Genomic DNA, 12486 nt, shown 5'->3' on the forward strand with positions numbered 1-12486 from the left:
TCTCAATGCATCTCTCCCACTGTTTTCAATATCCGCCCCCTGCCCTGAGAAGTCACGTCTTTCCTGTGTGAGTTTTAGCAGCTGTCACTGATCTCATGTTAACAGACACATCATTAGTGGCATCTTGAGGACATAAGTGATTGTAACGCACCACCAATGTGGTAACACTTCTCAAATAGATTCAGGAGGAATACATTTTAATTGCGCTATGACTACTATAACTGGGGTGAGCATTACAAGAGACAATCTAGATCCAGAGGGTCACAAACAGCACGGTCTTATCAACAGATCAGGTCTTATGAAGACATGTACACTCATATTCATCCTTTAAGATGTGTTTTTCTTACAGTTATATTGGTATTGCAGAGACATGGACAGGAACTCTAACCCGACTTCCCACCTCCAAACAAGGCAAATAATATTTTGTTGGAATACATTGCAAAGATGGATTTACAGCTACCAGGAATCAAATCCTTTGTCATTGCGGTGGTAGATGGAAATTTTAACTCTTCACCACCCGTGTGCCTCTGACAATGCTGTTTTGACCTGAATCCTGATCTTATGTTATTACCCTCTGTCTTTTTATTGTTATGAAGTAAGATGGATTGTGCAACCTCAAACTGCAACTAATACAGTGCCAGCCAAAAAGCTTTAAGTCATTGACATACATATGTGTAGTAAATAAGATCTGACACATCTAGATTCTTCATGAGTTAAATTTTATGAAGAAAAAGTGATTTGATTTTTTTTTTTTTTTTTTTTTTTATCTGCGAGACTAAAAACGTCATGCTTCTCTGGATGGACATGACCGTGCAGCATAAACAGACACAGTGTTCCTGGATGGGAATACTTCCCAGTCTCCAAGTCTCAGTCTATAAATAACCTTGTTGTGCCGATGGTGTCTTACTGACTCAGTCTCAAGAGAGGGAGGGTAGGGGAACAAGGCCGACCCCTTGAGAATGATGTGTTTATTGATTTACACTAACATTGCTTCCGCTGCTGTCTCATGTATTTTCAAACATAACAAAAGCTGTCTCTTTATAAAACTACACCATCGAGTTTGCTATCGAGTGTCATCAGTATAATATTAACTGCACTGAACATTGCTGCATAAATGTAAACTACTGTAACTATGACTACTGTACTGAAATGTGTGAGTAAGTTTGGTTTTTAGTAAGTTAATGCTAACCAAGTTAGCCGGCTAACGGTAATTAGCCGTTGACAGGCACATTATACTGCTTATACTATAGTGTTAATTTAATAACGTTACCGGTGCCACAATACTTAATTAATTAATGTAAAGCAACACAACTAATGGCGCTGCAACAAATAAAACCTTATTAAGCATAAAATATTGTGTTTTTGTCAATATATTTTACAATATAAAAAAGCATTAGATATAACTTATAATATAACTTAATGCAACAACAGTGAATCAGCCTCAAACATTCAGTCAAATCAACAAAAAAAACTTAAACTATTAGAAACTGCACTGCTGTAACTTATAAAGTTACAAGATCAGGATTGCCTAATACAGTTGGTGAGCACATATTTTGGTTTTGGTCTCTGTACAGGTAAAATGGTATCAAATCTGTCAACCTTACTGTGACAGCTGCGCAAAGACACTGCACCAAGTTGTTGTCCACCAAGAAATTCTTCCAGTACATAACTTCTCCTAATTACTTGTCTTATAGTATTTTAAATGTGCACACTCATAGTACTTTATGAGGTAGAGAAGACATACAGTACCTGAGCTGTTATGTGAGTTCCCAACTTTGCTCCCACTCCTCTCTGCAGTCCCCTGACATTTAGGTTGCTATCGTAACAGTGGCGTCCCACCTCAGCGAGCACGCGGTGATTTGCAGGTGCGGGAATGTGGCCTGTGGCGTTTACATCACCTTTTGAGCACGTGGACCTGGATAATGGATTTTCTTCACCTCTCTCGTTCTTTTTCTTGTTTACTTTGAGTGGAAGAAGAAGCTGAAAGAAATTTTTTTTGGACGTGCTTACTTTTTATGTCAATATATACATACTATATATATGAATTAGTGTAAATGTGTTGCATATATTCTTTTTTAAATATTCAAGCATTCAATTCTTAACAAAATAAACCAAAACAATAAACAGACAAAGCTTCAGACCTTCCCCAGTGTAATCCGCCTGCCCAAAGATAACCAAAAACTCTAAAAACACACCACTCACATTCACACAATGAGTTTTAAACTCATAAAGAAAAGACACTGAAAATAGATCTACATTATTTAGACAGTGGTGATTCCATTTCTACCACCAACATCAGCAACATGTTAATGTAATTCTGATACAGCTGCCAAGGTAGTATAGTAATACATATTAGGAGTATCATTTATTACATTTATATTTTCAAGGGGTACACATCTGTTCATTTTTAAGAATGATCGAGGAAGAGGGGTATCAGACTTTTACATCATTCCTATAAACTCCACATATCCACACAAAACCATTTTCAAAATTCCCAAATAAACAAAGTTCTGCCTCCAGTGGGAGATATTTTCCCAGTAATTTTTGTGAGTGTTTCACAGATATGATGTCAGATGTGCAATGACGAAAAGAGCGTGCAGCTGTTGAAGAAGGCTGTTGTTTATCTGTCTGCACATGGCATTGATAGTAGCTGACACTGTCTTTAAACAAGTCTGACTACAGTTCTCCATGATTTGTGCTGGCCCATATTTGCTCAAGATAATGTTAATTATTGCTTGTTTTTATTGTCTAGAACTAAACATGTGCACCTAATAGAGTTCAACTTTTAAACCCTATTAATTTAAACCATATTGTAAGCCTAAAACATGAAATTGTGTGTATGAGAATCCATTAGTCGGCGTAAGAAGAGCAGTGTGTTGTAGTCTCTGACGGTGTATGCATTTGTGTGCTCTAATTAGTATGTGTTTTAAAAGGGTACTCAGCACAAACAATCTAACTTGTATCAGTGACAAAGTGGCACAGTTTTTGTGGTTCTCATTAGCATACATTTTTCATTGAGCTTCCTATGCTAGCTAAGTTAAACGTATTTGGTTTAGGTCTTGGCAGGTTGCACAGTTGGTTTATCAGAGCAGTGAGACTGAACCAAACAGTAAATGTGCAGTAAAAACAAAACAATAAGCAAAACAAGGCAAAAGATACATTGACAAGCTGCAGAGCTGGGCAATAATTCTCTGTAAGTTCATCACTGCCCAGCACTGCAACTTGTCAGTGTATTTTTTGCCTGTGTATTATTTGTTATAATAACAAATATTTATTATAATAACAAATAATAAACAAGAACAAAGAAATGTACCAAGTTTCCCAGTTAAGCCAAAAATATATTACACTTTGACTGTCAATTTCAAACCAAATTTAATAGGTGTGTGTGTTTAGGGTGAGATGAGGGTGGTGAAAATAATCAGAGTATTGGAGGGGATTATTTCTCAGCTGCCTCTGCCCATGCTCCCTGCTGGAAGTATTGTCCTCGAAATGCCATCAGCTGTTGGATACAGGATACAGGATGGGGTTGAGCAATACAGCACCAAGGACGGTCAGTGGGTTTTTTTTTTTGTTTGTTTTGTTTTTAAAAGCGGTCATAGCTGTAGTATGGTATTATCATGGTTTTAGTTAGCACTAAGAGCTGTATATGTGAAACCTAGTAAATACCTACATTTTATGGTCTAGAAACAAAGAATCCAAGATAAACTAAGAAATTATTCTTCTTTTGAGTACATTAGTTTATTCAGATGATGTTTCTTTCAATTCCCACCAAATCACACCCTCCAACCTCGCATTTGGACATAGGAAGGATGGCAGGTAGTAGTGATGCACTGATCAACTCCAACAAGTGTAAAGTGCCAAATAACGTGATTTCCATCCAATAAGAATTTTAGACTATGAATGAACACTAGAGTTTTGTAGCACTTTTTTCAAAGCCGCCATGTGTAGGATTTATCTTAGCTTTATTTTGATAGGACAACTGAAGAGAAAGAAAGGAAATGTGGGAGAGAGAGAGGGGATGGAATGCGGAGCCGCAAGCTGGAATCGAACCCTGGCTGCTGCCGCAAGGAGCCTATCCTTGTAGCCTATCCGGTGCCCGGATTTAACGTTTCTGACTTTGGCGGCACATAAGGTAACATCAAAAAAGAAACTGTGACAGGCAGCAACACACCTCAGGATTTTAACCAGGATTTCCTAAATTTTGTGCAAACACAAAGCTACGTCAACAGAATAATTTGAAAAATTCTCAATAATTGAATAATAACTGACACATAACTGCTTTACTTTTCAAAACAAGTAAAAAAAAGTGAACAATTGGCTAATGTTCCAATGTGCACTGTGATATTTTTAGGACGGTTGTTTTACTTTCACCTCCATTTTAAATGAAACTTTTTAAACTTGACTGACAGATGCAGTGCAAATGTTTTTCTGGGCATTGTTTTTGCCAAATGCTGTCCTTGTGTACAACACATGCAGCTTTGGCAGGGTCTTTTTTAAGGAAAACAAGGCATCCCCAAGGACACACAAAGCTCTTGGCCTACTAAGTTCCTGCTCAATGAACTTCTCATTCCCTGAAAATGTATCACAAAACACATACGCTTAATGAGATAGGTGATATGAAATTAAAAATCAAGCATGCACATGCATGAACACCCCCATGCCAGCCACGCACACGCGCGCGCACACACACACACACACACACACACGTATACGGTTAAAAAGGAGTCAAAAATATCATAGGATGTCACTTGACTGGCAGCTGCTGGCTTGATCATCGGTGACCTTAGATCTGCTCAAAATAGAGCAAGGGGATATTTACAAGTTCACATCCATAGCTTAAAACCCTGCTGAACGGTTGCGTGCTTGTGAGACAAGAAACAGGACCTCATCTCTGTCCAACCCTCCTGAGGTGTTGTCCAAGGAATGCATGACGAAACGGTTATGCCATAACGTCACTTCTGAAAACTCAGGAAAGCCCATGAGGTCAACCCTTGAAATGCAAGAAAGTTGTCACACAGTGATTTACATGCCACTGTTCGTGATACTACAACTTAAGAATAGTAGCTATGGATGACAGTCCATGAGTTTCTGGTGTTTTCATACATATTGCCTTACCCACTGTGAAGTTGACTGCAACAATGGATTATGATACGATTTGTTGGTGTGTGTCACTGACTTATCTACCACCATGCTTTCATGGAATGTGTATTGTAAGTGCATTTGAAAAGTCCATTTAATGAAGCTGCATATAGTATGCATAATGAGATAAACACAATACTTTTTGCCCTGATATACAGATGATTACATCCACCTCAGTTGTAACTTTTAAGTAATACTGTAAACGCATTCACCAACTTCTAATAAAACATTGTCCATTTTCTACATTGAATTTGTTGTCTGAGCTGGACATTTGCTTTGGCAATGTTTACACTATAGGTCTGTTGTGGGACATGACATTTCTCAGTTCCCAATATTAACTTACAAACACTAAAGTCAAGTCACCAGGCATTCGGAACATAAACAGCCCTTCATTAAATGAAAAAAAAATGCAAGAGGCTGCATTGGTCGGGGCCTGTAACAACATTTTTTTTATCCCCAACCATTTCACTGAACCATGGCTCATACACTGTAAGTAACAAAAGTTATTTTGTCAGACTTGTTTGACAGTGAACTATCCTATCACTCTTTCCTCAGTCTTTGATGTTGCCCGTGACATTACTGTATGTGGCGTCAATAGTTGTTACCTCTGTCCAGAGATTGTTTAAAGAATCTTTGGAGGATGCTTGGTAATCTAGTCCAGATCTGACCAGTCCAAAGTGTAGTGGTTTTTGATCTGATGTGATGTAGATGTATAAAAAGCAGTGAAATCTAACCACATGTGTTTTGTTGTAACAATTGTCTCATGAGTTGCATATTTTGATGGCAGCAGTAAAAATTTCTGCCTCCAGCGTTGAAAACACAAGTGTGTCACAATGGTTCAGGAAGTGTTTATATATCAAAATCCAGATTAGAATTGAGAAAATGTGACTGCACAGATCTATAAAAATTCCCAACTGTGTCACATGTGAAAGAAGAAATCAGCTTTGGGATGCTGTCAGCTGCAGTGTGAATGTAACTGACCCAGCCTATATACACCGACCCTGAGATGCCGCCATCACCAGTGACACTGATAAATTTAGTAATCAGAATCAGCTTTATTGCCAGGTATGTGTACACATACGAGGAATTTGACTCAGGATTGTACATTGCTCATGATGTGCTTACTCATACAAAAATACCATAACACAATAATAAAATAATAACAAAATATAATCACACACAAACTACAGTATAGACTAATATACACACTATGAACAAAACGATATAGACATATTGACAAATAGTGCAGTGATCAGAGTGCAAAGGATGCAAGAGTAAACTATTATTCTCATTATGTACATGTTGAAGGTGGATATGATATACAGGTACACATAAACATACACTCACCTAAAGGATTATTAGGAACACCATACTAATACTGTGTGCGCCTTCAGAACTGCCTTAATTCTACGTGGCATTGATTCAACAAGGTGCTGAAAGCATTCTTTAGAAATGTTGGCCCATATTGATGGATAGCATCTTGCAGTTGATGGAGATTTGTGGGATGCACATCCAGGGCACGAAGCTTCCGTTCCTCCACATCTTAAAAATGCTCTATTGGGTTGAGATCTGGTGACTGTGGGGGCCATTTTAGTACAGTGAACTCATTGTCATGTTCAAGAAACCAATTTGAAATTATTCGAGCTTTGTGACATGGTGCATTATCCTGCTGGAAGTAGCCATCAGAGGATGGGTACATGGTGGCCATAAAGGGATGGACATGGTCAGAAACAATGCTCAGGTAGGCCGTGGCATTTAAACCATGCCCAATTGGCACTAAGGGGCCTAAAGTGTGCCAAGAAAACATCCCCCACACCATTACACCACCACCACCAGCCTGCACAGTGGTAACAAGGCATGATGGATCCATGTTCTCATTCTGTTTACGCCAAATTCTGACTCTACCATCTGAATGTCTCAACAGAAATCGAGACTCATCAGACCAGGCAACATTTTTCCAGTCTTCAACTGTCCAATTTTGGTGAGCTCTTGCAAATTGTAGCCTCTTTTTCCTATTTGTAGTGGAGATGAGTGGTACCCGGTGGGGTCTTCTGCTGTTGTAGCCCATCCGCCTCAAGGTTGTGCGTGTTGTGGCTTCACAAATGCTTTGCCGCATACCTCGGTTGTAACGAGTGGTTATTTCAGTCAAAGTTGCTCTTCTATCAGCTTGAATCAGTCAGCCTATTCTCCTCTGACCTCTAGCATCAACAAGACATTTTAGCCCACAGGACTGCCGCATACTGGATGTTTTTCCCTTTTCACACCATTCTTTGTAAACCCTAGAAATGGTTGTGCGTGAAAATCCCAGTAACTGAGCAGATTGTGAAATACTCAGACCGGCCCGTCTGGCACCAACAACCATGCCACGCTCAAAATTGCTTAAATCACCTTTCTTTCCCATTCTGACATTCAGTTTGGAGTTCAGGAGATTGTCTTGACCAGGACCACACCCCTAAATCCATTGAAGCAACTGCCATGTGATTGGTTGATTAGATAATTGCATTAATGCGAAATTGAACAGGTGTTCCTAATAATCCTTTAGGTGAGTGTACATGCATACATGTACACATGTACACAGTGTGATGGAGCATAGTGGAAAGGATGCTGGAAAAAATAAATAAGACCTATGACCTTATGACCTGAGGTAGGTGTATTGGTATACAGTATATACAACATGAGATAGTATGAACAGCACTGAATGAGAGAATGGTGAATAGATAAATAATAAGTGGTAACCAGTAATAAGTGGAAACCTGTTTGAAGGTGGTGTTGGAGTGTCGGAGAGGTGTGACTCTGGGCTTTTCAAACCTACTGTAGAAACCATTCAGCTTGTCTGCCAGTTGTTGAGTACCAGCAGTGTTGGGGGATGGTCTCTTGTAGTTTGTGAGTGTCCGCAAGCCACTCCACACTGACGCAGGGTCGTTGGCTGCAAAGCTGTTATTTAGCTTTTCAGCATAGCACCTCTTTGCAGCTTTGATCTCTTTAGTCAGCATGTCCCTGGCCTGGACTCTGTCCCCACTTCTGAAGGCCTTCTCTTTGGTCTGACGAAGCTGCCTGAGTTTCGCTGTGAACCAGGGTTTTTGGTTATTGTATGTGCAGAAGGTTTTAGTTGGCACACACATCCTCACAAAAACTGATGTAAGATGTCACAGTGTCAATTACTTCGTCCAGGTCAGTGGCAGCAACCTCAAAAACACTCCAGTCAGTACAGTCAAAGCAGGCCTGTAACTCCAGCTTTGACTCGTTGGTCCATCTTTTCACAGTCTTTACAACAGTGATCAGTGATGAGACAGTGATCAGAGAGTCCCAAGGACTCAACTTTCATGAATATAGCCTTCAAAATGCTACTTTTAAGGTAAAAAAAATAGTAATGTAAATAATCTTAAATATCTGGTTTTACTCTTTTTCAGATAATGGAGGTTTAAATCAGGACCAGACACATTCATTTAGTAACCTCCCTATATTTGCTCTCAACACATTGATGCTGTGTTGAAATAAACTGACAGTGTGCAACAAATATCCATTTTACATTGTACACTGTATTTTATTACAGCTGGGGAAGGCAATTTATTTCATAAGCATTTGTGTTATATTTGTTGAAATTCTCTTTACCTACCTACCTACCTGCACACAAACTGCCTATGCACTCACTGCACATGAAAAATATGTTTTGGGGGAGTTGTGTATGTAGGGCTGATTCTAGGACAGGACTCTCAGCTCACCTGCACGCTGTGTGTGTGTGTCTGTGTGTGTGTGTTTAAACTTGTGACTCAGACAGATGTGCAGTGGCCTCTGAGGGAGCACCATTTTTAGTTCACATTAGTTGCTCTTCATAAAATGGTTTCCTGTGACTAGCTTGATTAGGAATAGATTTAACTATAAAAAACTGGCCCAAATATAGCTTGTGTAACATTTGATTGAATTAATTAAGATGCTATGATTTAACATCAATTTATAATTTTAAAAGTAATTGTGAGTACCACAAACAAATAGGCCATACTGACGATGATTCATCACCTTTACAATCCCGATGGATTTCATTTGAACCAACAAACATTGCCACTCCCTCCACGGCATTGCTCAAGTTATTGTGAAAAACTTGTCACTAATTTATTTTCCTTGTAGTCATTTGGACTTTAGTGTTAGAAAATATAATAACCCAGCCCATCAGAAAAATGCTAGTAAACATAATTTATTAATAGACTTAATTTGGTACACAAACACTGAGATACTTCCACAACATTGCAACCTAGGTAGTGGCTGTCTGTGAATGTGATGGATGCCAAATGTCTCATGGGAATGCTGTGTAACACCAGCTCTGAAGCCTCTTAAAGGCTTTAGATTCGATTATGCTCGAAGAACAATATCCTCTTTTTGTTTTGTGCCATAAAGAAATCTCAATTTTCTGCTACAGCTGACCTAGTAGCTCACATTGGCAAAGGCTGATAAAGTCTTGGTGATAGTCTTTGTGTGCATTATTTATACTAATTAAAGTGACATTGATTAATTGATGTTAACTGATGTCAGCACAACTGCCTTAAAGCCCTTTCACCTTTTGTTGCATGTTCTTTCTGTATATACAGTGTCTGGGTTTCCTCAGGGCGCTCCAGTTTCTTTTGTCCCACAGTCCAAAGCGATCCAGTCCAGGTGGATTTGTCTACTTGTCATTGAACATTCAGCTTATGACTGGTCTATGTGTGCAAATATGCATGTGTGTCTGCCATATCCACATTGTAAGAGATGAGGTGGTTGTACCAACACAACTCCCTGACATTGTTTATCCCTTACGCAGTCATGTTTACATATATACAGCAGTAACACTGTATTAAAAACAGCTTGTTAATTTTGGACTGCAACAGTGACTATGGCCTGCAAATAAAAATAGTGGTTTCTGGCTCCAATATGTCAGTAATGGTGCAAAAATGAAGAAAAGGAAATTAATTGTAAACAGTGGATATATAGTGCTCCACATAACGGTAACTACACCCATGGTTGCATATTGAAATGCTTTACTTTTTAAACTCTTTAATTGATAGAGATTTACCTTCATTTGGCTGGATGCTGTTTCTCACTCAAATCCTCAATCTTCAGGCAATCTGTTCCTTAATCATTGAATCATTTATGTGGTAATACATAAGTCAGACAGTAAAATGGACATGCAATGTGAAAAAAAAACACCACAAAGAACATACATGAGGAGTTAAATCAACACCTCTGTAAATGTCTCATATTATAAGCATGACAAAGATAGCTATTTCTTTCTTTCTAACCCCGGTCTGTCCAAAGGACCCTGTCCTGCATTTTGTAATAAAAATGTTTGTGTTTCTCTGCCTTGACTTTGGTTTGGTCCACTTTTCTCCCTGCTCTAATTCTCTTCTTTGTTGTCTCTGTTCTGCCCAACTTACTCTGAATGTGTCACTCCATTTTACATCTCCATTTCTGTCTCAACTGTCTTTCTGTCTCTAAATCTATCTACCCTCTCTCAAATCCATCAAAGGCCTTACATCCAAGCCCACACAACACACAGATATTCTCTCCTCATATGTTTATTTTGGTGGGGTGACTGACTGACTGACTGCTCTGAAGGCCGGAACCATGACGGAGAGAGATGAAGTGGGAGGGACCTGGCAAACATGGGGAGAGGGGAAAGAGAGAGAGACTGAGTGGGTAGTGAGCTGCTATAAAAGAGAGTGCTGGAGCTGTCTGTGGCATTAGCCTCAGCTGACTGAGATTCTCACAGACAAAACGAGAAACAGCCAGAGAGAAAAGAGACACCAGCAGAGTTGAAACAGAAGCATTAGCAGAGGCTGACCAGAGCAGAGGCTGACCAGAGCAGCTTAAAGGTAGTGGTAATCGTCAATGAGCCTGGATTCGGAGGTTTGACAGGTGTTTGTTTGGCTTGACTTTGGAAGAACTCTTGCTTTGTTGCTCCTGAGACAGACTCCACTTCGAATAGGACAAGGTACCAGAAAGAGCAAGAGAAGACAAGTTTGAGACGAGCAGCTGTGTTCTTCCAGCTGTGTTAACACTTGGTGTTACATTTGATTTAAACTAGATTTAATTTAGTTCCCATTTGGGCTTCTGTTTTACCAATGGCTGCTGTGCGTCAGATGGTTATGGAGGCCTCTGGCTTCCATGTCCTGCCAGCTCACCTTATGGCCTCAGCCATGGAGGAGTTTCCCCAACAGCTGCCTGTCCCCAAGGGCCCAGCAAGAGGCAAGAGCCGCACCCGCCGATCTCGCGAGGCTCGCTTCAAAACACAGCCTGTCACTTTTGCTGAGATCGCAGAGGTAGAAGAAGAGGGTTCCTCACCCCTGGAGGAGGAGAGGGCACGTCGTTCCTTCCTGCAGTCCCTGGAGAATCTGCGGCGGAGCACACAGACCCTCCATTGTCCACCGGCTGCCCATCACAGCTGCACCCCCACACAAACACAGGCCAGCCTGGACTCCAGTGACTCCGACTCAACCCAGTGAGGAGTGGGACATGCCCATCTCCTGGCACCCATGTTCCCCGCTTCGCCTTGACGCCGCTTCGAATGGAGTCCAACTGAACTGAATCAAACTGGCCTGTCTGCCAGCCTGCCTGTGTGTGTAAGCTACTGCTGCCATACAAAAGTCTGCATTTAATATATACTAACATATCAACATACAGTATATAGCTCGGAGATGCACTTGACGCATATCTGCAAAGAAGCCACAGGCTGGTTATACTGCTGTTTAGGTAATGATGAGTATAAAAGTAGCAGATGACACAGTGTTGAACACACCACTCTTCATATTCCTTTTCTACTGTAGATTTCTTTGAGGGAAAAAATGAGTGAGCAAAGAGGGTTGATATTTTTCCATTTTAAAGTTGTATAGGTATTTTTGTTTCAATCTAGATTTTTCTACTTGACCAGTCACCATGAAAATGTTCGTATTGTGACTTACCATGCTGTACATACTTTGACTAAGCAATGTACTGAGCATTGAAAGTGACCTGGCTGTCACTGAAGCAGTAGAGTATCATTACAAAGCTTTGTCAGGAGTTCAAGCTCTTGTTTTCCAGCTTCACGGTGAATTCTTGAGCAAAAAAAGCCTTTTTAAATGTATTTATTTATTCTTTTATTTTGGTCATAACCAAGTGGAGTTGTAGATGTGATATTTTATTCCCCTTTCTGACTTTTAAAGTCAATTTGACTTCAAAAAATCATAACATTTATACTGTATATTTCACTTTATACATATATATTACAATATTTGTTATATGTACTTTAATAAATATTTTCAAGTATTTTGAGTCATTTTCTATTTTAATTTCTTTATAGGAAGCGCTGAAATTTAATTATTTTTTTGACATTAATTGAGC

The 12486-nt window shown here is 39.6% G+C and overlaps 1 protein-coding gene across 1 annotated transcript; it reads left to right on the forward strand.

The window, feature by feature from the left end:
- The first annotated feature begins 10838 nt into the window (after window positions 1–10838).
- cunh11orf96 (chromosome unknown C11orf96 homolog) lies at window positions 10839–12411 on the forward strand. The gene has a single exon (XM_038705641.1). It carries the CDS (start codon window positions 11232–11234, stop codon window positions 11610–11612), a length of 381 nt encoding a protein of 126 aa, XP_038561569.1. The 5' UTR covers window positions 10839–11231; the 3' UTR covers window positions 11613–12411.
- Window positions 12412–12486: the final 75 nt, after the last annotated feature.

The sequence above is a fragment of the Micropterus salmoides genome, unplaced genomic scaffold (assembly GCF_014851395.1).
Source record: "Micropterus salmoides isolate LMB-PRFRI ecotype aquatic unplaced genomic scaffold, ASM1485139v1 Ms_hic_scaffold_8, whole genome shotgun sequence".
NCBI classification, from domain to species: Eukaryota; Metazoa; Chordata; class Actinopteri; order Centrarchiformes; family Centrarchidae; genus Micropterus; species Micropterus salmoides.

What these genes read in the sequence shown, in the direction of transcription:
- cunh11orf96 (XM_038705641.1), top strand. Translation starts at nt 11,232, where the DNA reads ATGGCTGCTGTGCGTCAGATGGTTATGGAGGCCTCTGGCTTCCATGTC.